We start from the raw sequence: 24,385 nt of genomic DNA on the forward strand, positions 1-24,385 counted from the left end.
GTTAAGTTATTGGAGGAGTGTTGTTATCTTTGGTGATGGCATATTTCCATGATTTTTCATGTTCCTTGTAGTTGTGCATTGCTGCTTTCTCTTTGAAGTAGCAGACATCTCCTCAAATCTTTACTGGTTGTATTCAGGTGGGATATACCATTTGTTGGTCCTGTTATACCTGAGACTTTCTCTGACCTGGTGTGGACACACCTGTGCACTCTTCTTGTTCCTTCTTGTGGCAGAATTTGGAAGCCTTTATGTGTTCTCTGGTTCTCACAGCTCCCCAGGCTGGCTGCTGAAATCTCCCTTTTGTTTGCAGCAGGTGGTACTACAGCTGCGGTCCTCGCTGGCCTGCAGACCTGGTCTGTTTTCTGGCAGCACTCCATTCACCATTGACCAGAAGTGCTCTCACCACTGCACAGGGAGCACATACTAGGAGCTGCTGCAGAGGCAGGGAAGTGGTGTTAGGGGTGCCTGCGGGCCTTGGTGGGAATCCGAGGGTGAGTTTCTCCCAGAGAATTGTGGTCAAACTTCTTGCTGAAGTACTGGGTGTGGTCAGCAGGAACTGTGTTCTTTTAATGCCCTTTGATAGTCTCATCTGACTCTTTCCTCCCTCCCTACAGGCATGGAAGCCCTGCCTGAGCACTCTGGTGCTGGTGGGGAGAAGTGGGTTCTCCAGCTGCATCCTGCACAGCTGACAAAGCCAAGCACTCACTCCGTGCTGTCCTTCCCCTGTCAGCTACTTCAGCCAGAGCAGTGTGGCCTTGGGGGAGGGGCAGCGCTGACCAAGTTCCTGTTACCCTCTCAAATGTGTCCTGACTCATATTGTTTTCCTTCAATGACATGCTGGAATCTCCTCTCAGGAAGGCTGGTCTTCTACAAATTCTCTCTTGTTCATGGGTATCTGCCCACGTCAGCACTCTCCAGGTTTTTGCTGATCATGGCCAAGATGGATTAGGGCAGCGCTGCTGGCTCCTGCTGGTTTCACAGCCTGAGCTGGGGTCTGTCTGCTTATTACTGGATGCACAGGCAGGAGAGCTTCCTCCTAGGTCCTCTGGATCCCACTGCTTCTACAGAGGTACTTTTCTTTGTGGATGGATGCCCAGTTAGCTGTCAAAAAAGAGGGACAAAAAGGGGGGACATCTCAGGCTGCCATGAGTTGACATTACCTCCCAGTTTGCTTTTAAATGTTCAGACCGTAAAAAAAAAAAAAAAAAAATGTTCAGACCATGTGATGGTTGACTAATGTTCTTCCTAGTGCTACTTTGGTAAATGGAAGGATAAATGAAGTGCAGGGAGACCCATCAGAAGAAGAATGAGGCACCTAAGTGTCTGCAGACATGTGGGACTCCCACGGCTCCCGTTTCCGTCTGTGTGGTGTGGTGGCTTTTGCACACTGTCCCCTAGCAGCTGTGTGCCACCGCATGTGTGCCCTGGGCTCTGGGGACCCCACATGAGCTGGGAGCCTTTGCTTTGTGTCATCGCACATTAACTCTCCTAGACTGGGGAGCAGTGGGCAGCAGGGCTGCCTCTGTCTGGGGAGGGGCTGCTCATGGAGGGTGGTGCCTGTGGCTTCTTGAGCCCCTACCCCCGCCAGCACACTGGGGCAATGGCTGGAGCCAGCTGGTCCATAACTATGGGGGCCGCAGTGAGGGTGGGTTTCCTAGACATTTCTCAGCTCTAAATCTTGTTTCTAAAATCCCCAGGAGAGTGTACAAGTGGTACAGTTCTGGGCCTTGAATTCAGTACCGTCCTGCATATCGTAGGCATTTCAGCCTTTATAGCCTGCATGCAGGCGACAGCCCTGTTTTCCAGTTGTTTCTTACTGCCATCGTGTGGTAGGATGAATATGGGCTTTGTGATGCTAAGTAAATTTCAGTACTTCTCCACATTTCATTTTCTTCACCTGCAAAACTTAGAGAACTCTTCAGTTTGTTGTGAAAGATGAATGGGGGCAGTGTGGGCAGGGCAAGGACCGGCTGTCCCTGGAGGTGATACCCTGTCTCTCTGTATCCTGGTGTGAGACCTGGGCCAGCTTGTATTTTCCTGTACTGGGTGCTGTCTGACCATGGGGTAGTAATGGTGCCCTGCTTGCTGCACTGCCTGCCAGGTGGGTCCTCTTTCTACCTAGGAAGAGGGTGTTCTGGCCCCTTTACAGGTGTGGGCCCTTGCCCCTCTGTCCCTCCATGTGAATGCATTCTGGTCCTTTGGTGCACGGTGGACTGCCCACCCTCCCCTCTGAAGTCACATTTGGTCGTGGCCCGTGCCCTGGCTGTCGGGATGTGAGCAGAGTGACGCCCCTTCTTCCTGCCTCAGTGGCAGCATGTGTGAAGCAGCCTGGATAGGGAGAGGGTGGGAAGCCGGTTCTGTGTGAGAACAGCTGTGCCGACGACGGGCCAGCTGCCGGGTCCCAGTGGAGTTGGGCCCACGGTCCTTGTGCAGCATTGCCAGAGAGCACAGGCCACTGGATGTCTGGGTGGGTTGTGGACACAGAAAATGCTGACTAATACAGAAACTGGTCCAGAGGTGGGCACTGCAGATGCAAAAGCCAAAAGTGTGTGGCGAGGCTTCCAGGCTGGGCAGCAGGCCACAAAGGAGCTGATCCAAGAGGCGAGGAGAATGGCACCTCAGCTCACACAGCAGGGAACAGTACGAGGGGCACCTGTGATAAACGAGAATGTTGTAAATGCACCTAATGAGCTTGGAGCTTTGGGCCCATGGGAATGAGGCAGATGCTGAAACATAGGGACAGTCCTCAAGCATAAAAAACACATACTGACTCCGGCTTTAGGACTTAAAGTCCCACAGCTGTGGGCTACCGAGCATGTGGCCATGCCCAGCTCAACCTGGTCGCTGAGTGATCCTGTGTTGCCTGAGAAGACAGCTTGGATTCTCTGCTAATGGAAGAATAAAGATAACTGCATCCGTGAATTTTCACTGCTAAGTTCCTAACATATAAATTCCTATTGCATATTGCAAACATTTCTGGTAAGAAACTGTGAAAGCTTAGCTATAACAGTGAAAGAGAGAATGTGAGTTGGTAACTCTTCCAGCTTTGGAGAATCACGAGAGCTATCCACATCCCCACAATTCCATTTAGGGAATTGCGATATTACCAAAAAAACATTTTTCATGTAGTTGAAACAGTGATTAGAACCCATTCTGTTCCAAATTTCCTACAACTTCCTTGGAACATTCTTCCAAAATGACCACTTTCTGGCCACACGTCATCAAATGGACATTCTTTCTAGCACACAGTGAAAACAACACATTAGGCATGACCGTTTCTCCTAACTCTCCGAAGCTCTGCTCAGACTCATCATTTCCTGGGGCTGCTTATGTGGCCTCAGAGGGCAGTGGGGCCGGATGTTGATTCCTAGAGCACCACGCCTGGGGCCTGCAGCCCCTCCCATGGTGCATGTTCCTTCATCGATTCCTGAAGTTCAGGTTCCAAGGCACTGATCCTAATCACAATACTGAACCTGGGTTACTGTGACTCCTTTGATAATGTTCACTTTCTCTCTCTCTTCTTCTTCTCTACCTTCTACTCCTCCTCCTTAGACCTTCTCCTCTTTCTCCTCCTGCCTCTTCTCCTTCTTTTCTCCTCTCTTTCAGTAGCGTAAGGCTATATTGTCGTAATAGCAGAATATGTAGCATTTGTTACATATTTATTACATAACAGAATAACTGACACAACTGAATATAACTGACTTTATGTCCTTAACTAGATCACAAAGAATGCAATCAAAGTGGAACTTTGCCGTCACCTTTGCAGCCTGCCTCATAATACATTGAAAGGGGCCCCACATGTTAATAGAGACCCTGCAGTGGGCACGAGGACCCCTGTCAAGGTAGTTGGAACCTGAATTGCCCAGAATCGTTTATTAAAATTTTGAAACAACTTCGCCTGTGTTATTTATAAAAATAATAGTTACATAGATATCAAATCACATCTCTGTGAGTGCTGTTGACAAGAATTGCATTTCAACATGGATTTTGAGTGTAATTTTAGCTTTATGTGGTATATCACACATAACAAACAAAATATAGGGATACGTTGTCACTCATGAAAGCTGTTTCTACAGTGATTTGAAATCTCTGAGCAGAATACATTTACGTGCAGATTTCATGAAATTATATACAATGCTTTAACTTATTATCTTTCATGAAGCTTTTGACTTAAAAAAATATATACACAATGTGAGAGTTGCGAGTTAAGTTTTATTTGGGGCAAAATGAGGACTGTAGCCTGGAAGACAGCATCTCAGATAGCTCTGAGAAACTGCTCAGAGGAGGTGAGGGGGCAAGTCAGGATTTATAGGAGTTTGCAACAAAGGACAGGTAGTGGGAACGTCAAAAGATTGCTGTTAATTAAAGAAAAACAGATATCTCAAGTTAAGGAATTTAGTGCTTTACTATGTATGGGAGATGCAAGCTCTGGGCTCACTGAAATCATCCCTTTGATCTGCACCTCCACTGTCTGGGCCAGTCTCCTGTATTTTCACATCCTGAGTTTCCTCAGGGCTCATCTTGAGGGGCTGCAGTCTGATGGCAGGTATTCTTTTCAGCTAGGGCTGCAATCCTTGATGACTGTAACATCCTTTGTTTATTGATATGGTGGGAAATATTCCATTTATAAATATTCCACTTATCAGAGCTTTCACTGATTTTAATGTCAAGTGCATTAAACCCCCCTTTTGACGAATTTGAAAAGATTTTCTATGTAAATGCTTTTCAAAAATAGAGAAAATAAGACAACTGCAACCTGCCTTGAAACAGCAGTAAGAAGGAAAAGAGCTTTGCATATGACAGGTGGCCTCCCTGGATTAAACAAAAACGGGAGAAATGAACCCCGATGCAAATAGGCCGCATGGAATGCCTCCCTCAGGTGATTCCGCTGTGATTATGAGGTTTGTTGATCTTCAACATTTACCTTTCACTCCTTCTCACTGTTCTCACCCTTTCTTTCTCTCTCTCTCTCTCTTTCTCTCTCTCTCTCTCACACACACACACATACACACAAAGAGGGAAAAACATACATTGTTTTTGTTTTGTTTTGACTGCTGTGTTTTAAATGAGAAGTGATAAATTACACCCAGGCTCCTCCTGGGCACAGCCCCAGTGCCTGGCCCTGGGCTCTGGCCCCTCCTCACCTTTCTTTCTGCCCCTGGCAGTGCAGCCCCGTTGGGCCCTCAACCCCTACTCAGACTGGGTGTCTGGTGTGCTGCCTCTGCCAAGCCTCAGGCCTCCCTGTCCCAGGAACTGGCTCACCCTGGTTCCCAAACACTCGTTCGTTGCCTAGGGGAGCAGTCAGGGCACACCTGTCTCTTTACTGCTGAGTGCAGAATACCAAGAGCAGTGCCTGGTGCATAGTTGTTGCTGCGTCATTTTTCAGCTAAAGTAAGCGTCTTGTTCTGAAAGCTCCAGTGGAAGTAATCTCACCTTTCCAAATTGAGGAAGATACTACTACGGAATTCTGAAATAAGAAGGATCATTGAGGGTCATCCATTTCGACCCCATGCATTCTTCTTTTTAAACAATTTTTTTTTTTTTACTGTGAGTGGTAAGCTGAATAGGATCCTAAATTCTATCCTTGATTTAAGTTTAGCAGTGATTTGGAGGAGAGCAGCAATGCTTTTTTCTTAATTTTAAAGTTTTTATTTTGAGATAATTGCATATTCACATGTAGTTGGAAGAAATGCAGAGACCCCTGCTCTTTTCATCCAGTTTTTCCCAACGGTAACATCTTGCAAATGTCCGAGTGGGAAACTTTTCCCTTCTTCCTTTCTAGGTTCTTTGGTTGGTCTAATAATTAAATTGATATAAGGCAGATTAACAGGAGAAAAACAAATTTAATTTTGTATGTACAGGAGCCCCATAAAAATGTGAGACTCAAAGAAGTGACCAAAGCAGGTATCATTTATACCTTGCAGACAAACTAAAAATAAATCTGTAAAGAATTCATGAAACAAAGGGGTTTGGGCATGGGGTAGTAAATTAGTTAAGAATCAACATGGTTTATTTATATAACCTTCTTGGCCCTAAATTCCCTGTTTCTGGATTTCTCTTTACCTCCTGGTCCAGGCAGGTTACCTTTCACATGCGAGATGTATTTCTGGCTTTTAGGGGGACACAGGCAGGTCAGAGTGTCCTTCTCACATTGCTTGTTTCCAAAGTAACTTTAATCCAAAATAATCAATATGCCAAAGTGGCATATTTTGGGGTGGCACATTCTGACCCCCTTCACAAAACTCTAGTGGAGCACCACATCCAGGACACTGATGTTGCCACAGTCAAGATACAGAACATTTCCATCCCTGCAAGGTCCTCTTACATTTCCCTTTCCTAACCACAACATCTCTCTCTTCCTTATAACTCCTTTCCTGCTGACAATCACTTGTCTGTCTTCCATTTCTATAATTTCATCATTTCAAGAATGTTGTAAAACTGGAAACCTACAGTCAGCGACATTTTGAGATTTGCTTTTTCCTACTCACTATAATTCTCTGGAGATCCATCCACGTTGTTTTGTGTATCAATAATTTGTGCTGTTTCATCACTGAGTGGGATTCTGTGGTATGAGTGTACCAATTTGTTTAAACACTCACTCATCGAAGGATATCTGGATTATTTCCAGTTTGGAGCAATTATAAATAAAGCTGCTATTCTACTAATGTGCAGAGTTTGTGTGAACACAGATTTTCCTTTCTCTGGGGTAAGATGCCCAGCATGGAATTGCTGGGTGGTATGGCAGTTTCATGTTTAGTGTTTTCGACCAGAAATGTGTGAGGATTCAGTTTCTGCATTCTCATTAGCATTTGGTGTGGTTTCTGCTTTTAATTTTATCCATGCTCATAGGTGTGTAGGGACATCTCATTGTTTCAAGCCCTGAAGTCCCTGCAGGACTCTGTGGGAGAAGCATCTACCCCCTATTCTCCCTCTGGCTTGTTCTAAGGCGCAGAACCACAGCTTCCCTGCTGTGGGTCATGAGTTCTGTGAGGGGAACCACTGGCTTTAATTTCCTGACCCTGGTTGTCTATCACTGCCTGCATACTGTGCCTTGACTGTTCTGTGAGTAGGAAGCAGCCGCACTTATCTTTTGAGGTCGCTGGCCTCCTCTAGAGGTCATCTGAGGGATCGGGGTGGTTCTTACCCTGGGAGTCCCTGACTGATGGGGAGAGGGGCTTTTTGCTCTGTCCGGGGGCCCTAGGTGTCCATCTGTGCTGGGACAGAGGAGTTCCCTTCTGTGTCCAGGGACCTTCAGTACCTGTCTCACTCTTTGGGCTGCTGTAGTAAAATACGCAGACTGGGAGGCTTGTTAACACCAGAAATTTATTTCTCATAGTTCTGGGGACATACAGACATTCAGACCATAGCATTCCAACTTCAGTTCCCCCAAATTCACATCCTTCTTGAATGCAAAATACATTTATTCCATATCAGTGTACCTGGGCCATCTCCTGATTCTTGGACAGCAGTACCATAGAAATGAGTATCTCTCCTACAAGACTCTTAGGCAAGCAGAGCTTTTTATTAAAAGCTTTTAATTTTATTTATTTATAGCTTGTGCACAAGGGAGAAGATGGAAGAATGCCAACTCCCCAAGAACTTTCAAGGAAGGGGTTTTAAAGGCAGTGTGAGGGAGGAGGCTGCAAGGTGCCTCATCAGCTTGTGTTGGGGTCTGGGCCTCAGGGTGAAGTTCTGAGCATCAGCAATCTTCTGGTTCCAACGAGTCTTGGGTCTTCGTGCTTGCAGTCAACATTCTTCATCTGGTGGAGGTCTGCTTCCTGCAAAACAACTTAGAAACGTGTGTCAGGCCTTCAACTTTCAGGGACCTGGCAGTTCAATGATTCTGCATGTGGTGGATTTATAGTCTCACCTTTGTCCTTTGGAAACTGTGTACATCAGGGGAACAGAAATAGGGCTGTTACTCCTGTGGGTCTCTGGTTATTGTCTCAGAAGCCTGAGCCTTTAGGCACTTTGTTTTCCTGGGCCTAACTTGCTCAAAGCTGTTCTCTCAGTTCTTTTCCAAAATGGCTGTACTCTAGTCTTCCTGTCTCACCAATAGCCCCCAAAGTCTTAACTTTTTCCAGCAGCAACTCCAAAGACTAAGTCCAAAGTCTCATCTAAATGTCATCCAAATCAGACGTAGACGAAACTCAATGTATATCTTGAAGCAAATTCTCCGTGCTGTGAACCAAGCATGCCAAATCTGTGAAATCAAATATGCTTCCACAGGACAGTGCTTGGACAGGAGAGATAGGATCTGTCCTATAGGACAGATATTCCCATAGGAGACATGTTCCCATTCCAAAGTGGCAAAATAGGAAAGATGGAAATGGCAGGTCCCTGGCAAGTCAACAACCTTGACGCTCACTGGGGCAGGGGTCCTGTTCCCACTGCTCACCCCATGACTTTGCCGGGCACAGCCCACACTGCAGCTCTCACAGGTTGGGATCAGATGCTTGTGACTCTCCTGGGCTGGAATCAAATACCAGTGGCTCTACTGGGCATAGCCCTGGCAGGGGTTTTCTGCTTTGGCCCCATGCTCTTGGCTGCTCTATGCCTGGGTCAAGCCTAAGACTCAAGGTGCCTACATCCTTCAAAATCTAAGCAAAGGTAGCTGTGTCCCCTGTGCTGTGCTGGGCATTCTGCCTACTGGAGCTTGCAGTGTGAAGCATCCTTCCTTTGACGTCTTTGAAGTCTTTCTGTCAAGCAGGCCCTTTCACTTTGGGCCTGTGATGGGAGGGGCAGCACAGGTGATCTCTGAAATGCCTTCAGGGTTATTCTTTGATTATCTTGGACAGTAGGTATCTGCTTCTGTTCAGATGGCTGACTGGCTGCCCCGTTGTCTTGATGACTAGCTCCTGCTTCTGCAGGGCCGACAAAGCCACAGTAATGTCTTACCAGATATGACCATGTCCTTTCCTGTAGCTCCTCAGAAACCTTCCTCATTTCTTTCACATGGACAGGCCAAATTTTTAAGTTCTGCTTCCTTTTTGATTATCGGTTCCATCTTTAAGTCATTTTTCTCATCTCTTATTTTAGTAAAATCATTCAAGAGGAACCAGCCAATGCATTGCTTAAAAATCTCCTCAACCGAACAGCCAATGTCATTATTTGCAAGTTCTGCCTTCCACAAAACACTAGGATGTGAACACAACTCAACCAAGTTCTTTGCCACTTTGTAACAAGGATTGCCTCCTCTCCATTGTCCCATAATATCTTTCTCATTTCTACTTGCGACCTCATCAGAATGGCCTTTACCATTGATGGTTCCACCAACACTCTGTTTGTGACCACTTCATAATTCTCTCAGAAGATTGAGACTTTCTCTACAGCTCTCCTCTTCTTCTAAGCCCTCACCAGAATTGCTTTTGACAATCTTTTCATGGCAATGTAGGCTTTTTCTAGCATGCCCCTCCAAAGTCTTTCGGCCTCTCCCCATTATCCAGTTCCCAAGTTGCTTCCACATGTCTAGGTGTGACTGCAGTACCCCCACATCTCAGTGCCATGTTTCTCTGAGCCACTGTAACAAGACACCACAGACTGGGTGCCTTATGAACAACAGAAACTTATTTCTCATAGTTCTGGAGGTGGGAAGTCCAAGATCAAGGTGTCAGGAAGGTTGGGTGAGGGCCCTCTTCAGGGTTGCAGACTTCTCGTTGTATCCTCACATGGTAGAAGGGGTGATGGAGCTCTCTGGAGTCTTCTTTTTAAGGAAGTTAATCCTATTCATGAGGGCTGCAGCCTCATGACCTAACCACCTCTCGAAGAACCTACCTCCTAATACCAATAATTTAAGGATTAGGATTTCAACATATGTATTTTGAAAGGATGCAAACATCCATACCATAGCAGCAGTCATCACCACAACATAGTTTTTAGGTGTTCCATCACCCCTTAAATAGCCCTAGGGCCTGTTTGCAGTCTGTCCCTATGGCCACCTCCAGTCTTAGGTGATCCTGATCTTTCTATCCCTCTGTATGGCCCTTTCTGGACAGTTCATATAAATGGAATGATCCAATATACAGTTCTTTGTGTCTGCCTTCTTTCCCTTAGCCTAATGTATTTGGGATTCTTGCATTACATAGCATGTATCAAGTAGTTCCATGTTGTAGCATGTACTACATTTTGTTTTATCCACTCACCATGGATGACATTTGGATTGTTTCCATTTTTTGCCTATTTTGAAGAATGTTGCTATGAACATTCATGCTTTCTGTAGACTGTTAAAAGATAAACTGAGGCATATTAAATTTTTAAGAGTTTATTGAGCAAGTATCAATTCAGATTGGGCAATGCCAGACTGGAAGTGGTTAGGAGGCTCCACCAATGGGAGCAGGGAGAGGCTTGTATAGAGAAAAGGCAGAAGCAAAGCAAGGAAATGATTTGACTGGCTATCACTTAAGTGTTTGCCTTATTCGGGAAAGGCTAGTTAGCTGTCTGTATTCAGTTGTCCTTCGGTTTTGATTTTTTAACCTTGAGGCATTACAGACTTAGATTTTGGTTTTCTTACATAGGCTGCTAAAGCATTAAAGCCACTTCTGAGATTGTCATACTGAGTGAAGTCAGACAGAGAAAGATGAATATCATATGGTATCGCTTATATGTGAAACCTAAAAAAATGGTAAAAATGAACTTATTTACAAAACAGAAATAGAGTCGCAGATGTAGAAAACAAAATTATGGTTACTGTGGGGGAAAGAGGGGAGGGATAAATTGGAAGATTGGGCTTGATATATACACACAACTATATATAAAATAGATAACTGATAAGGACCTACTGTATAGCACAGGGGACTCTCCTCAATACTCTGTAATGACCTGTATGGGAAAAGAACTTCTAGAAGAGTAGGTATATGTATATGTATAACTGACTGACTTTGCTACCTGAAACTAACACAATATTGTAAATCAACTGTATTCCAACAAAAAATGGCCTTTTTAAACTATTTTAACAGGACACATGCTTTCATTTCTCTTGGGTAGATTCCTAGGAGTGGAATTGCTGGTTATGTGGTAAATTTATTATTTAACTTTGTAAGAAACCGCCAAACTTTCCCACAATGGCTGCACCATTTTACATTCACACCAGCAATGTTTGAGGGTTTCGGTTTCTCTGCATCTTTGCCTTTATTTAGATTTTGTTTTAGAAATTCCATGCCCATTTGAATTATGATTAAATAGAAAAAGTATTTTCTTGGTTCAATGGTAATACTGAAGTTTCAATTGATTAAGCATTTAGCTGTGTACTTTTGGTTTAATAATACTCTCAGTAATTAGGCAGAATTAATTTATGTTGTGGAACTATTCTCCAGTTGCCTAGGGATTATATAATAAATAATTAAAGATAATTTACTGCAGGCTTCTTTTATCCGGCTTTCTGCTTCTACTTCAGAGTCATCTAATTATGCAGGAAATGGAAGTAGCTTTCTTTAGGAAGCAGACTAGTGATGGTTGTGTGTGTCTCTAGGGCATCAGACTGTGAAACAGAGAAACCCATGATTTATTTATTGTCCTAATAGATATGGTATAGGATGGCTCATTTTCACAGATATTTATACCAATACAGGCTTCTATGTGTTTTAAAGTCCTGTTGGTGAGAAGGCAGTAATCTTCTGTGTCTCCTTCCAGATCGTCCACCGAACGCTGGCAGCAATGCTGGGCTCCCTTGCAGCACTAGCGGCCCTGGCTGTGGTTGGTGACGTAAGTGTGACATTTTGAGTCAAAGGCCTAGTGCTCAACAGAATGTCAGATTCAAAGACAGTCCAAGAATTGGGCGTTAGCTGGTGACTTTAATTTTTTAATATACTATTTCACATTTCCCATTAGAGGCATGACCTAACAAACTTTACAACGTTGATGAGTAATTAACATTTGGTTTTATCACACACATCCCAGTGGTGTTATTCTCCATCCCAGCTGAGGAAATGCTTGACTCATGGTGGTCAAGCATTTGCCCAGGACACGCAGCTGAGTGATGTGAGAGCCGGCCCTATGTGCTGTCAGCCCATGGAAACTAGAGGAGGCCATCCTGGCTGGAGCAGAGAGGTGGGAGACAGTGAGGTTGGGGTTCTGTCCTGCAGACATCAGGAGGTCCCTGAAGGCACATGTCTGGTGGGTGACAGCAGCCCCTCGGGGTCTGAGCATGGACCATTCCTGGACATTTGAATGAACGTAGGGAAGCAAAAGAGGCCAAGTGCCCACTGGAGAGGGAGGCCCAGAGTTGCTTGAGGAGCAGTGTTGGAACTGACCAAGGTGGCAACACACAGAGCTTGGGATTGAAAACAATTCTGTAGAATTCCAGGGATTGTTATGAAAAGTGCTACTAAAGGCCATTCAGTCAACCAAAGAATAATTGGTTTAAAAATCTATGTGGGGCTATGTTCAGCTAGCTATTTATTGTTTTCTTTTTTTCTTTTTCTTGGGTAGAGTTGGTATAAACAAACACTAAACCTAAGGGTAAAATGTCCCAGAATCCTAAAACTTGCACATAAACCACTGTTATTTTTATTAGTTGTTAAGGAGTAGTGTAGTAGTAGTTATTTAATTTTAGAAATCATTGATGTGGCACATGGCTTGTGCTGCAGGAAACTCCCTGGACCACTGTGCAGTCATTTTCCAACAACCGCTCTCCAAGTGCCCTCACTTCCCAGTCTGGGCTCCCAGTTCCCCGTGATCCTGCCTTCCCTTAGGGACAGGGATGGGGCTTAAGAAATCTGCTCTTCTTATTGTCAAGTGCGTAGGTTTGATGTTATGATGTGTTGGGTCATGCGTGTTTTTCAGTGATGATATAATCTGATTTCAGAGGCAAGCAGATGGTGTGATTTCTGACTCTGGCCCAGTGATGGGTTTTCTGTAAAGGGCGGCAAACGTTTATAGCTTATCACCAGGAGGGTGATCCCCAGGACTAATGGGCAAACTTGTGCTTTGATTGCAGAGACCCAGCCTGGCCCACGTGGTGGAGTGGATTGATTTCGAGACTCTGGCCTTGCTGTTTGGCATGGTAATAACAGTCCTCCTGGGGGCACAGGACCCCAAACTTGTTGTAACCTGGACCTTCTCTTTTGCCACTGCTAATTCTTAAAGACACTGTGCTGCTTGACAATTAGGGCTTGGTTGAGAAGTGTTTGTACAGGTCTAGCTGATGTCTCCTGAGGAGGAATGGAGTGATTGGTGCTCTGGTTAGTTAGCTGGAAAATTGTAGCCTAAGGCCTGTCTGACAGTGAAATAATCTTGCCATTTAGAAAATTTAGCAATTTTTTTGTTACTGTCCTTAAAGTATAAAATGGAATATCCTAAGTAGATGAACCATGTTTTTCAGTGAAAAACTACCTTTAATTATATAGATAAAGGAAGAAGTGAAGAAATTGTCCCTAAGTAAGAGTTTGTATGTTTGCTAATTTATCAGACATTGTCAAGTGGCCACTCTACTGTGTGCTGTGAAGAGTGTCACCAAATCAACTTGCAAGGAGGGAACTTTAAGACACACTAGTGGCTAGTGTGGAACATGATTCATAAACAGATTTAACTGGAATAAGTGGAATTTGACAGGGGTCTGGACAGCAGTGGGAATGGCTCATGCATTCTTGAACAGACCCCACAGCAGCTGAGTGACGTGAGGAGGGTGTTCCCTCTGAGGGCTAGAAGACTACCCTATGTAAAGCAGGTCACTCGATACCCTCATTCCTGGCTATTCTCTCCACCCAAGCACCATGCAGGGTCCTGCTGCTCTAGGCTTCAGTGTGACCCTCTGCGGGTGGAGTACGGGAAGCAGGGTCAGTGCTCTGGACTCAGGCTTCATGGAGGAAGTAACATTCGTATTGGGTCCTGAAAAGTATATACGGTTTGGGCACATGGAAGGAAGAAGGAAGGTAGACTAGATATCTTATAAAATAAGTTTTTTAAAAAACTTAAATGATTGGTGTATTAGTTTGCAGGGGCTACCCTAATAAAGTACCACAGACTGGGGGGCTTAAACAACAGAAATGCATTTCCTCACAGTTCCGGAGGCTAGAAGTCCAAGGTCAAGGTCGGTAGGGTTGGTTTCTTCTGAGGCTTTGCTCCTTGACTTGTAGATGATCATCCTCTCCCTGTGTCCTCACACGATTGTCCCTCTAGTCATATCTGTGCCCTCACCTCTTCTTCTTATAAGGTTGCCAGTCATATTGGGTTAGGGTTTCACTGTAATTACCTTCTTAATATAGTCACATTTGGAGCTACTGGTGGCGGGGGTGGGGGGGCAGTTAGGATTTTAACGAGTGGCTTAATTTTTTTCTCAAATGGAATCAGCTCAGTAAGGTTCTATGTAGAACTTTGGGATGTGAAGAGACAGTCTATATAACTAGGCTCCTGCCTTTTCCACCCCATTCCATGCCAGTAAACCACCCATGGGGCCCCTTACCTAGTCCCTGAGCTCCAGTCTCTCTTGGGTGGTTCTGGCAGCAGACGTGTGGAAGAGCTTCACCACGGCAATGGAAGACCACACAGGACCTAACCATCCACGCTCATGTGAAGCTTCCATTGGTGTGTGAAGCTCCACATTCTATAAATGGTCTCATAGTGGCCGTTTGGGTTAGGATGAACATTGAGGGTACTCTAGACAAGGTGGATATTTGTACTGAGTCTAAATTAATTTTTGGACATTTTTTGTTTTCCACTGTTCATTTGAAAGACAATATTGGGCCCACCATTTTCTAAGTACTTTAATTTACATAATTCTATTGTGTAATTGAATTTATATCTATTGAATAGATAGCTTTTCAATATCTATTGAATTTTCATAACAACCTTACAAGAAACAAGACATTCAGAGGTAAGGCAAGAAAACTGAAGTACAGAGAATTAAATTAATTTTTTGCTCAAGGTTGAATGACTCCTAAGTGACAGAATTGACATTTGAACCCATATCTTCTCACTCCAAGTTCAGCATGTGGTACATTACTATCTAAGAAGGTGGAATAGAGAATCTTCCAGAAAGTTCATTGATTAGACTTGGAATAAATGGGACATTACTTTTTGTTACTATCTGGGATAGTTATTCTCACCAACTCAGTGTCATTGGTAGAAAAATGCAAGTGAATAGGCCTTCTGGGTTCATATAGAACCCAGAGAACAATCATTTCAAATGTAACTACTCTTATTTGCTTGTCTTGACCACATTGGTGAAAAAAATATGTTAAATTACTTTAGGAAATAAAATTTGAGCCAGTTTAAAAGTCTTAAAATATTAATTAATTAATTAATTCACGTATTAAATTATTTATTTTTCTTTTTTAAGGACTTTTATTGAGATACAATTGACATACAATAAACTGCATACGTTTAAAGTGTACAGTTTGATTTTTTTTCTTATTAGTAATGTGTATATGGCAATCCCAATCTCCCAATTCATCCCCTCCCAACTCCTCCCCCAACTTTCCCCACTTGGTGTCCATATGTTTTTTCTCCACATCTGTGTCTCCATTTCTGCCTTGCAAACAGGTTTCTTTGTACCATTTTTCTATATGCCGCATAAATGTGTTAATATACGATATTTGTTTTTCTCTTTCTGACTCACTTCACTCTGTATGACTGTCTCTAGACCCATCCATGTCTCTACAAGTGTCCCAGTTTCATTCCTTTTTGCAGCTGAGTAATATTCCATTGTATATATGTACCACATCTTCCTTATCCATTCATCTGTTGATGGACATTTCGGTTGCTTTCATGTCCTCGCTATTGTAAATACTGCTGCAATGGACATTGGGGTGCATGTGTCTTTTCAAACCATGGTTTTCTCTGGGTATATGCCCAGTAGTGGGATTGCTAGGTCATATGATAACTCTACTTTTAGTTTTGCAAGGAACCTCCATGCTTTTCTCCATAGCGGCTGTATCAATTTACATTCCCACCAACAGTGCAAGAGCGTTCCCTTTTCTCCACACCCTCTCCAGCATTTACTGTTTGTAGATTTTCTGATGATGCCTATTCTGACCAGTGTGAGGTGATACCTCATTGTAGTTTTGATTTGCATTTCTCTAATGATTAGTGATGTTGAGCAGCTTTTCATGTGTCTCTTGGCCATCCCTATGTCTTCTTTGGAGAAATGCCTATTTAGGTCTTCTGCCCATTTTTTGATTGGGTTGTTTGCTTTTTTGATATTGAGCTGGATGAACTGTTTATGTATTTTGGAGATTAATCCTTTGTCTGTTGATTCATTTGCAAATATTTTGTCCCATTCTGAGGGTTGTCTTTTCATCTTGCTTATAGTTTCCTTTGCTGTGCAGAAGCTTTGAAGTTTCATTAGGTCCCAGTTATTTATTTTTGTTTTTATTTCCATTACTCTAGGGGGTGGGTCCAAAAAGATCTTGCTGTGATGTATGTCAAAGAGTGTTCTTCCTATGTTTTCCTCCAGGAGTTTTATAGTGTCTGGCCTTACATTTAGGTCTTTAATCCATTTTGAGTTTATTTTTGTGTATGGTGTTATGGAGTGTTCTAATTTCATTCTTTTACATGTAGCTGTCCAGTTTTCCCAGCACCACTCATTGAACAGGATGCCTTTTCTCCATTATATATCCTTGCCTCCTTTGTCATAGATGAGTTGACCATAGTTTATCTCTGGGCTTTCTATCCTGTTCCATTGATCTATTATTTCTCTTTTTGTGCCACTACCATGCTGTATTGATCACTGCGGCCTTGTAGTATAGTTTGAAGTCAGGAAGCCTGATTCCACCAACTCCATCTTTCCTTCTCAAGATTGCGTTGGCTATTCGGGGTCTTTTGCGTTTCCATACAAATCGTAAAATTTCTTGTCCTAGTTCTGTGAAAAATGCCATTGGTGATTTGATCGGGATTGCATGGAATCTGTAAATTGCTTTCAGTAGTATAGTCATTTTCACAATGTTGATTCTTCCAATCCAAGAACATGGTATGTCTCTCCATCTGTTTGTGTCGTCTTTGATTTCTTTCATTAGTGTCTTATAGTTTTCTGAGTACAGGTCTTTTACCTCCTTAGTTAGGTTTATTCCTAGGTATTTTATTCTTTTTGTTGCAATGGTGTATGGGATTGTTTCCTTAATTTCTCTCATTGATCTTTCATTGCTAGTGTATAGAAATGCAAGAGATTTCTGTGTGTTAATTTTGTATCCTGAAACTTTACCAAATCCATTGATGAGCTCAAGTAGTTTTCCTTAGGATTTTCTATGCATAGTATCATGTCATCTGCAAACAGTGACAGTTTTACTTCTTCTTTTCCAGTTTGGATTCCTTTTATTTCTTTTTCTTCTCTGATTGCTGTGGCAAGGACTTCCAAGACTATGTTGAATAGTAGTGGTGAGAGTGGACATCCTTGTCTTGTTCCTGATCTTAGAGGGAATGCTTCCAGTTTTTCACCATTGAGAATGATGTTTGCTGTGGGTTTGTCATATATGGCCTTTATTATGCTGAGGTAGGTTCCCTCTGTACCCACCTTCTGGAGAGTTTTTATCATAAATGGGAGTTGAATTTTGTCAAAAGCTTTTTGTGCATCTATTGAGATGATCGTGTGGGTTTTATCCTCCAATTTGTTAACACGGTGTATCACATTGATTGATTTGTGTGTATTGAAGAATCCTTGCATTCCACGGATAAACCCCACTTGATCATGGTGTATGATCCTTTTAATGTGTTGTTGGATTCTGTTGGCTAGTATTTCGTTGAGGATTTTTGCATCTAAATTCATCAGTGATATTGGCCTGTAATTTTTTTGTGGTATCTTTGTCTAGTTTTGGTATCAGAGTGGTGGTGCCCTCATAGAATGAGTTTGGGAGTATTCTTTCCTCTGCAATTTTGTGGAAGAGTTTGAGAAGGATGGGTGTTAGCTCTTCTCTAAATGTTTGATAGAATTCACCTGTGAAGCCACCTGGTCTTGCACTTTTGTTTGTTGGAAGATGTTTAATCTCAGTTTCAATTTCATTACTTGTGATTGGTCTGTTCATATTTTCAGTTTCTTCCTGATTCAGTCTTGGAAGCTTATACCTTTCTAAGAATCTGTCCATTTCTTCCAGGTTATCCATTTTATTGGCATATACTTGCTTGTGTTATTCTTTTATGATGCTTTTTATTTCTGCTGTGTCCATTGCAACTTCTCCTGTTTCATTTCTAATTTTATTGATTTGAGTCTTCTCCCTCTTTTCCTTGTTGAGTCTTGCTAAAGGTTTATTGATTTTATTTATCTTCTCCAAGAACTAGCTTTTAGTTTTATTGATTTTTGCTATTGTTTTCTTTGTTTCTATTTCATTTATTTCTGCTCTGATCTTTATGATTTCTCTCCATCTACTAACTTTGAGTTTTGTTTGCTCTTCTTTCTCTAGTTTCTCTAGGTATAAGGTTAGATTGCTTATTTGGGATTTTTCTTGTTTCTTGAGGTAGCATTGTGTTGCTGTAAACATACCTCTTAGAACTGCTTTTGCTGCATCCCACAGGTTTTGGATCATTGTGTTTTCATTGTCATTTGTCTCTAAGTATTTTCTGATTTCCTTTTTGATTTCTTCAGTGATCTCTTGGTGTATTTAGTAGTACAATATTTAGTATTGTTTAGCCTCCACGTGTTTGTGTTTTTTACAGTTTTTTTTCTTGTAATTGATTTCTAATCTCATAGCATTGTGGTCAGAGAAGATGCTTGATATGATTTCAGTTTTCTTAAATTTACCAGGTCTTGATTTGTGACCCCAAATGTGATCTATACTTGAGAATGTTCTGTGTGCATCTGAGAGGAAAGTGTATTCTGTAGTTTTTGGATGTAATGTCCCATAGATATCTATTAAATCTAGCTGGTTTATTGTGTCATTTAAAGCCTGTGTTTCCTTATTAATTAATTTTCTGTCTGGATGATCTGTCCATTGGTGTAAGTGGGGTGTTAAAGTCCCCCACTATGATTGTGTTCCTGTCGATTTCCTCTTTCATAGTTGTTAACATTTGCCTTATGTATTGAGGTGCTCCTATATTGGGTGCACATATATTTATAATTGTTATCTCTTCTTCTTGGATTGATCCCTTGCTCATTATGTAGTGTCCTTTCTTGTCTCTTGCAGCATTTTTTATTTTAACATCTATTTTATCTGATATGAGTATTGCTACTCCAGCTTTCTTTTGATTTCCATTTGCATGGAATATCTTTTCCATCCCCTCACTTTCAGTCTGTATGTGTCCCTACATCTGAAGTGGGTCTCTTGTAGACAGCATATGTATGGGTCTTGTTTTTGTATCCATTCAGACAGTCTGTGTCTTCTGGTTGGAGCATTTAGTCCATTTCCATTCAAGGTAATTATCAATATGTATGTTCCTATGACCATTTTTTAATTGTTTTGTTTTTGTTTTTGTTTTTGCAGGTCCTTTTCTTCTCTTGTGTTTCCTACTTAGAGAAGTTGCTTTAGCATTTGTTGTAGGACTGGTTTGGTGGTGCGGAATTCTCTTAGCTTTTGCTTCTCTGTAAAGCTTTTGATTTCTCCATCGAATCTGAATGAGATCCTTGCTGGGTAGAGTATTCTTGGTTGCAGCTTCTTCCCTTTCATCACTTTAAATAGATCGTGCCACTCCCTTCTGGCTTGCAGAGTTTCTGCTGAGAAATCAGCTGCTAACCTAATGGGAGTTCCCTTGTATGTTATTTGTCATTTTTCCCTTGTTGCTTTTAATAATTTTTCTTTGTCTTTAATTTTTGTCAGTTTGACTACTATGTGTCTTCGTGTGTTTCTCCTTGGGTTTCTCCTGCCTGGGACTCTCTGCACTTCCTGGACTTCGGTAGCTATTTCCTTTCCCATGTTAGGGAAGTTTTCACCATAATCTCTTCCAATATTTTGTTGGATCCTTTCTCTCTCTCTTCTCCTTCTGGGACCCCTATAATGCGAATGTTGGTGCATATAAAGTTGTCCCAGAGGTCTCTTAGGCTGTTTTCATTTCTTTTCATTCTTTTTTCTTTATTCTTTTCTGCATCAGTGATTTTCACCATCTGTCTTCCAGGTCACTTAATTATTCTTCTGCCTCAGTTAATCTGCTATTGGTTCCTTCTAGTGTATTTTTCATTTCAGTTATTGTGTTACATATCTGTTTGTTTGTTTTTTAATTCTTCTAGGTCTTTGGTAAACTTTTGTTGCATCTTTTCGATCTTCGCACCCAGTGTTTTTTCAAAGTCCTGGATCATCTTCACTATCATTATTCTGAATTCTTTTTCTGGAAGGTTGCCTATCTCCACTTCATTTAGTTGTTTTTCTGGGGTTTTATCCTGTCCCTTCATCTGGTACAAAGTCCTTTGCTTTTTCATTTTCTCTGTCTTTCTGTGGCTGTGGTTTTCAGTTCCACAGAATGAAATACTGCTGATACTGCTTGTTTCTGCTGTCTGCTCTCTTGTGGAGGAAGCTATCTAGGAGGCTTGGGGTTGCTTCCTGATGGGAGGGACTGATGGTGAGTAGGGCTGGGTGGGCAGAACCCAGTAAAAGTTTAGTCCTCTTATCTGCCAATGGGTGGGGCTGCTTTCCCACCTTGTTGGTTGTTTGGCCTGAGGCTACCCAGCACTGGAGCCTACAGCCTCTTTGGCAGGGCTAATGTCAACTCTGGGAGGGCTCACACCAATGAGCACTTCCCAGAACCCCTGCCATGAGTGTCTCTTTCTCCTTGGTGAGCCACAGCTGCCCCCCACCTCTGCAGGTGACCCTCCAACACCAGCAGATAGGTGTGGTTCAGTCTCCTATAGAGTCACTGCTCCTTCCCCCTGGGTCCTGGTGTGCACACTATTTTTTGTATGCCCTCCAAGAGTCGAGTCTCTGTTTTCCCCAGTCCTGTTGAGGTCTTGCAATCAAATCCCACTGGCTTTCAAAGTTTGATTCTCTAGGGATTCCTTCTCCCATTGCCAGATCCCCAGGTTGGGAAGTCTGCTGTGGGGCTCAGAACCCTCACTTTAGTGGGTGGACTTCTGTGGTATAACTGTTCTCCAGTTTGTAAGTTGCCCACCCAGTGGTTATGGGATTTTATTTTATTGTGATTACACCCCTCCTACCATCTTATTGCGTGTTCTCCTTTGTCTCTGGATGTCGAGTGTCTTTTTTGGTGAGTCCCAGTGTCTTTTTGTCAATGAGAGTTCTGCAATTATTTGTAATTCTGTTGCTCTTGCAAGAGGGAGTTAGCGCACGTCCTTCTTCTCCGCCATCTTGATCTGTCCCCCAGAGTCTTAAAATATTTAATTGTTGTTTATATGGACTCTTATGTGCAGAAGGTCCCATTCTGCCCCATTTGCTTCCCTGTTTCTAGCTTTGTGACTGTGAGCAAGTCACCTTCCATCACTGCCTGCCAACTTCCTGTTCTATAAGACAGAGAGTAGTTATAACACAGGTGTTTACTGTGAAGATTAGATGGAATTTTAATGTAACTTGGGCACATATTTCTGGGCAAATATAGAGGTGCAAACCCACTAGCAAAGTGTTTGATTCAGGGAGTTAGTAATTGGACCACACTCAGCAAGAGAAAGAAGCATGATTAGGTGATAGCTTTCATGCAGAGGCTAGAGATGAGATTTGTGGTTGATGACTCTGGTGTCATTTCCGTATGGTGCTCTGCTGAAACATTCTCCTTGTCTCCTTTTTCTTTTTTCCCCACAGATGATCTTAGTAGCCATATTTTCGGAAACTGGATTTTTTGATTATTGTGCTGTAAAGGTAAGTTTGATGTGGTATTTAATAGTTATGTATTAATTAATTGACATTTATTTTTCACCTTTACGTGTTTAGTGAATAAAACTACCATTTAAAGCAAACATTTTAAAATTCTGTCCTCCTTTTCAAAATCACTGCTGCAGAGAAACTTGATAATTACATATATTTAGTGTATTTGTGTGTGTGTGTGTGTGTGTGTGTGTGTGTGTGTGTGTGACACACAGGCTTAGTTACTCCATGGCATGTGGGATCTTCCTGGAACAGGGATCGAACCTATGTCCGCTGCATTGGCAGGCAGATTCTTAACCACTGTGCCACCTAAGAAACCCTTATTTAGTGTGTATTAATCCAGCATATTAGTTGATATTGTCAAAGTTGCTATGGCATGTCAGTGAATTTCATTTTGATTTTTAATGTAATAAAAATATCCTTTGATGAATAAAAAAGAAATCACTGCTGCAAAGCTGGATATCATTGCTGTGCTAAGTTAGGTGGCTCTGAGCAACACTTTCAGCTTCTCAATAAGTAACTGAAGAAGAGGATCAAGAACAAGCGTCCTTGAGTTGAGTGTTTGTCTGACAGTGTTCAAATTGGCAGGTGGAGAGCTATGCACCAAAACTGTTTTGCACTTCAGAGTATCTAAATACTTTAAGGCATCAGCTTCTGATTACTCTGCTTTTTGGTGAAATAATTTCAATGATCACTTTCTAAACATTGAACATATGAAGGTGAGTCAAAAATTATCTGCACTCTGGTTATATTAAAACTTCTATAAATTCTACAGCCAGGGTGCAGATGATTTTTGACTCATCCTCATATAAACATTAACTTTTATAACTGGAACCCTGGGGAATCCACCAGCAAGTTCTGACTGACAGAATTTATCGTGGTCCTATTACTCAGGGTTGGCAGGAAGAGGTCTTGTCATGCTTGCTGATCCAAAGACTAGTGCTTGGCTTAATTTTTTTTTATTTGGACCTGAAAAGTTCTTTAAAAAAATTGTTTACTTAACAAAGCCCTTTCCAAACTCTGAATGATAGAACCATGCTGTGATTTTTGTCATCTTTGTGCACCATCTTGCACCTCCTGGATAGCTATCTAGCCTCTTCCTCCCAGTACCTTGGTACAAAAGTAACCCTTTGATCCCCAAAGATCAGCAGACTCTAGGGTCAGGTGGATCCCAAAGTCACAACCCAGGCTGTCCAACCAAAAGGAGTGTGTAAAAGACTGCAGGATACATGTGTGTGACAGGCCATCACCTTGTGACAGATGGACTGTCACAGGGCACTGAGATGGGGAATCAGAGGGCAGGAATGTAGGCCAGGGTGGATTTAAAACATCCAGGTCCAGCCATTACCACCTCATCTCAGCAGATTTAGGAGTTTATGGGTCTAAGGTTTAATCCACCATGCAGTGTTTATTTAGACCCGTAGTTCTTAGCTTCTCTAATGAAGAGTCGCATCTGTTCTTTGACCCTGCTGATCCTGGCTTGTTCTTTATTCGATTCCAGGCATATCAACTGTCCCGGGGAAGAGTGTGGGCCATGATCATTATGCTGTGTCTCATTGCCGCTGTCCTTTCCGCCTTCCTGGACAATGTCACCACAGCGCTCCTCTTCACTCCCGTGACCATAAGGTATGCAGAGTGGCCCCATGTGGGCAGCAGGCCAGGCTCAGGCTCAGCTGACTGCTGACCTTGCCCTCTGCTCATGAGCTGGGGGTCCAGCCTCCATACCCACTGGGATTGTGGCTCTGTGCACATGGCTGTGACAGCAGCAATTGTGGTTGCAGAAATGCCTACAGGAGTCAGCACACATGGGCCTTTGTGTCCTGTGGGAGACACCATCGGGGCCAGGAGTTCTAGTCCATGGGCTCCATGGGGCGCCCAGCCAGAGGGTGGGAGGTGGGGCCGCTGTCCTGCTCTGGCAGGCTCCTCGTGGGAGGTTTGGAGGGTCGCACCACGTGACCTGGCAAGGTTTTGTAAGGTAACCTTGGGAAAGAGAAATTCAGTTTGACTCCATTTTGCTCTGAAAACCATAGCACGATGTGCCAGATTCCAGCATGTCCCTGCCTTCCCTGATGATGGCACCTGCGTGCTCAGCATCCCCACACAGCCTGGATAGCTGAGGGTTGTCTCAGCCTTACCAGGATTTGTTTATATCCTCACTGTTCTAGGAGCTGGCTTTGTAATTTTATGTGACAATAGCAATTCCATTTATTAGTCTGAAAATTACATCTTTCAAGATTGATGTGTTTGTGTGCTCAGATTCACTGTTCAGACTACCATATTCTTTGTCACTCTTTAAGTTTAGTCATACTTCTTCTGCTTTTGTCTGGATTGAGTAGTGTCAGTCTTTACAGTTAAGCAGCCAGATCTTGTGTTGTTGATTAGCACACGCTATTCCATTTTTTGCTAGAAGTGGATACTGGGGCTTCCTCAGCTGAGAGCTGCCGCTGCTGCTGGTAGGGGTCTGATCCTCTTTTTTGGACTCATTTCTGTCCCTGGTCCCTGGATACCACTTCCTTCTCAGCTACCACATGGCTCTGTAGGCTAGTCCCCCTCAGAAGAGCTGCTAGCTGTGCTCTGAGCTTGGAGGTGGTAGAAAGGACCCTTGAGGGACTTCCCTGGTGGTCCACTGGTTAAGACTCCATGCTTCCACTGCAGGGGGCATAGGTTCAATCCCTGGTTGGAAACTAAGACCTTGCATGCCACTGGGAAGCCAAAAAAAA

General features: G+C 42.9%; 1 protein-coding gene across 1 annotated transcript in view; it reads left to right on the forward strand.

The window, feature by feature from the left end:
• Window positions 1-24,385, forward strand: part of OCA2 (OCA2 melanosomal transmembrane protein) — a 258,996-nt gene that overhangs the window by 105,190 nt on the left and 129,421 nt on the right. The window contains exons 10-13 of the mRNA XM_057747088.1: window positions 11,629-11,700; window positions 12,935-13,000; window positions 21,603-21,659; window positions 23,167-23,291. Coding sequence (XP_057603071.1) covers window positions 11,629-11,700; window positions 12,935-13,000; window positions 21,603-21,659; window positions 23,167-23,291 — 320 coding nt within the window. The remainder of the gene's footprint in view (window positions 1-11,628; window positions 11,701-12,934; window positions 13,001-21,602; window positions 21,660-23,166; window positions 23,292-24,385) is intronic.

This window comes from Hippopotamus amphibius, chromosome 8 (assembly GCF_030028045.1).
Source record: "Hippopotamus amphibius kiboko isolate mHipAmp2 chromosome 8, mHipAmp2.hap2, whole genome shotgun sequence".
Lineage (NCBI taxonomy): Eukaryota > Metazoa > Chordata > Mammalia > Artiodactyla > Hippopotamidae > Hippopotamus > Hippopotamus amphibius.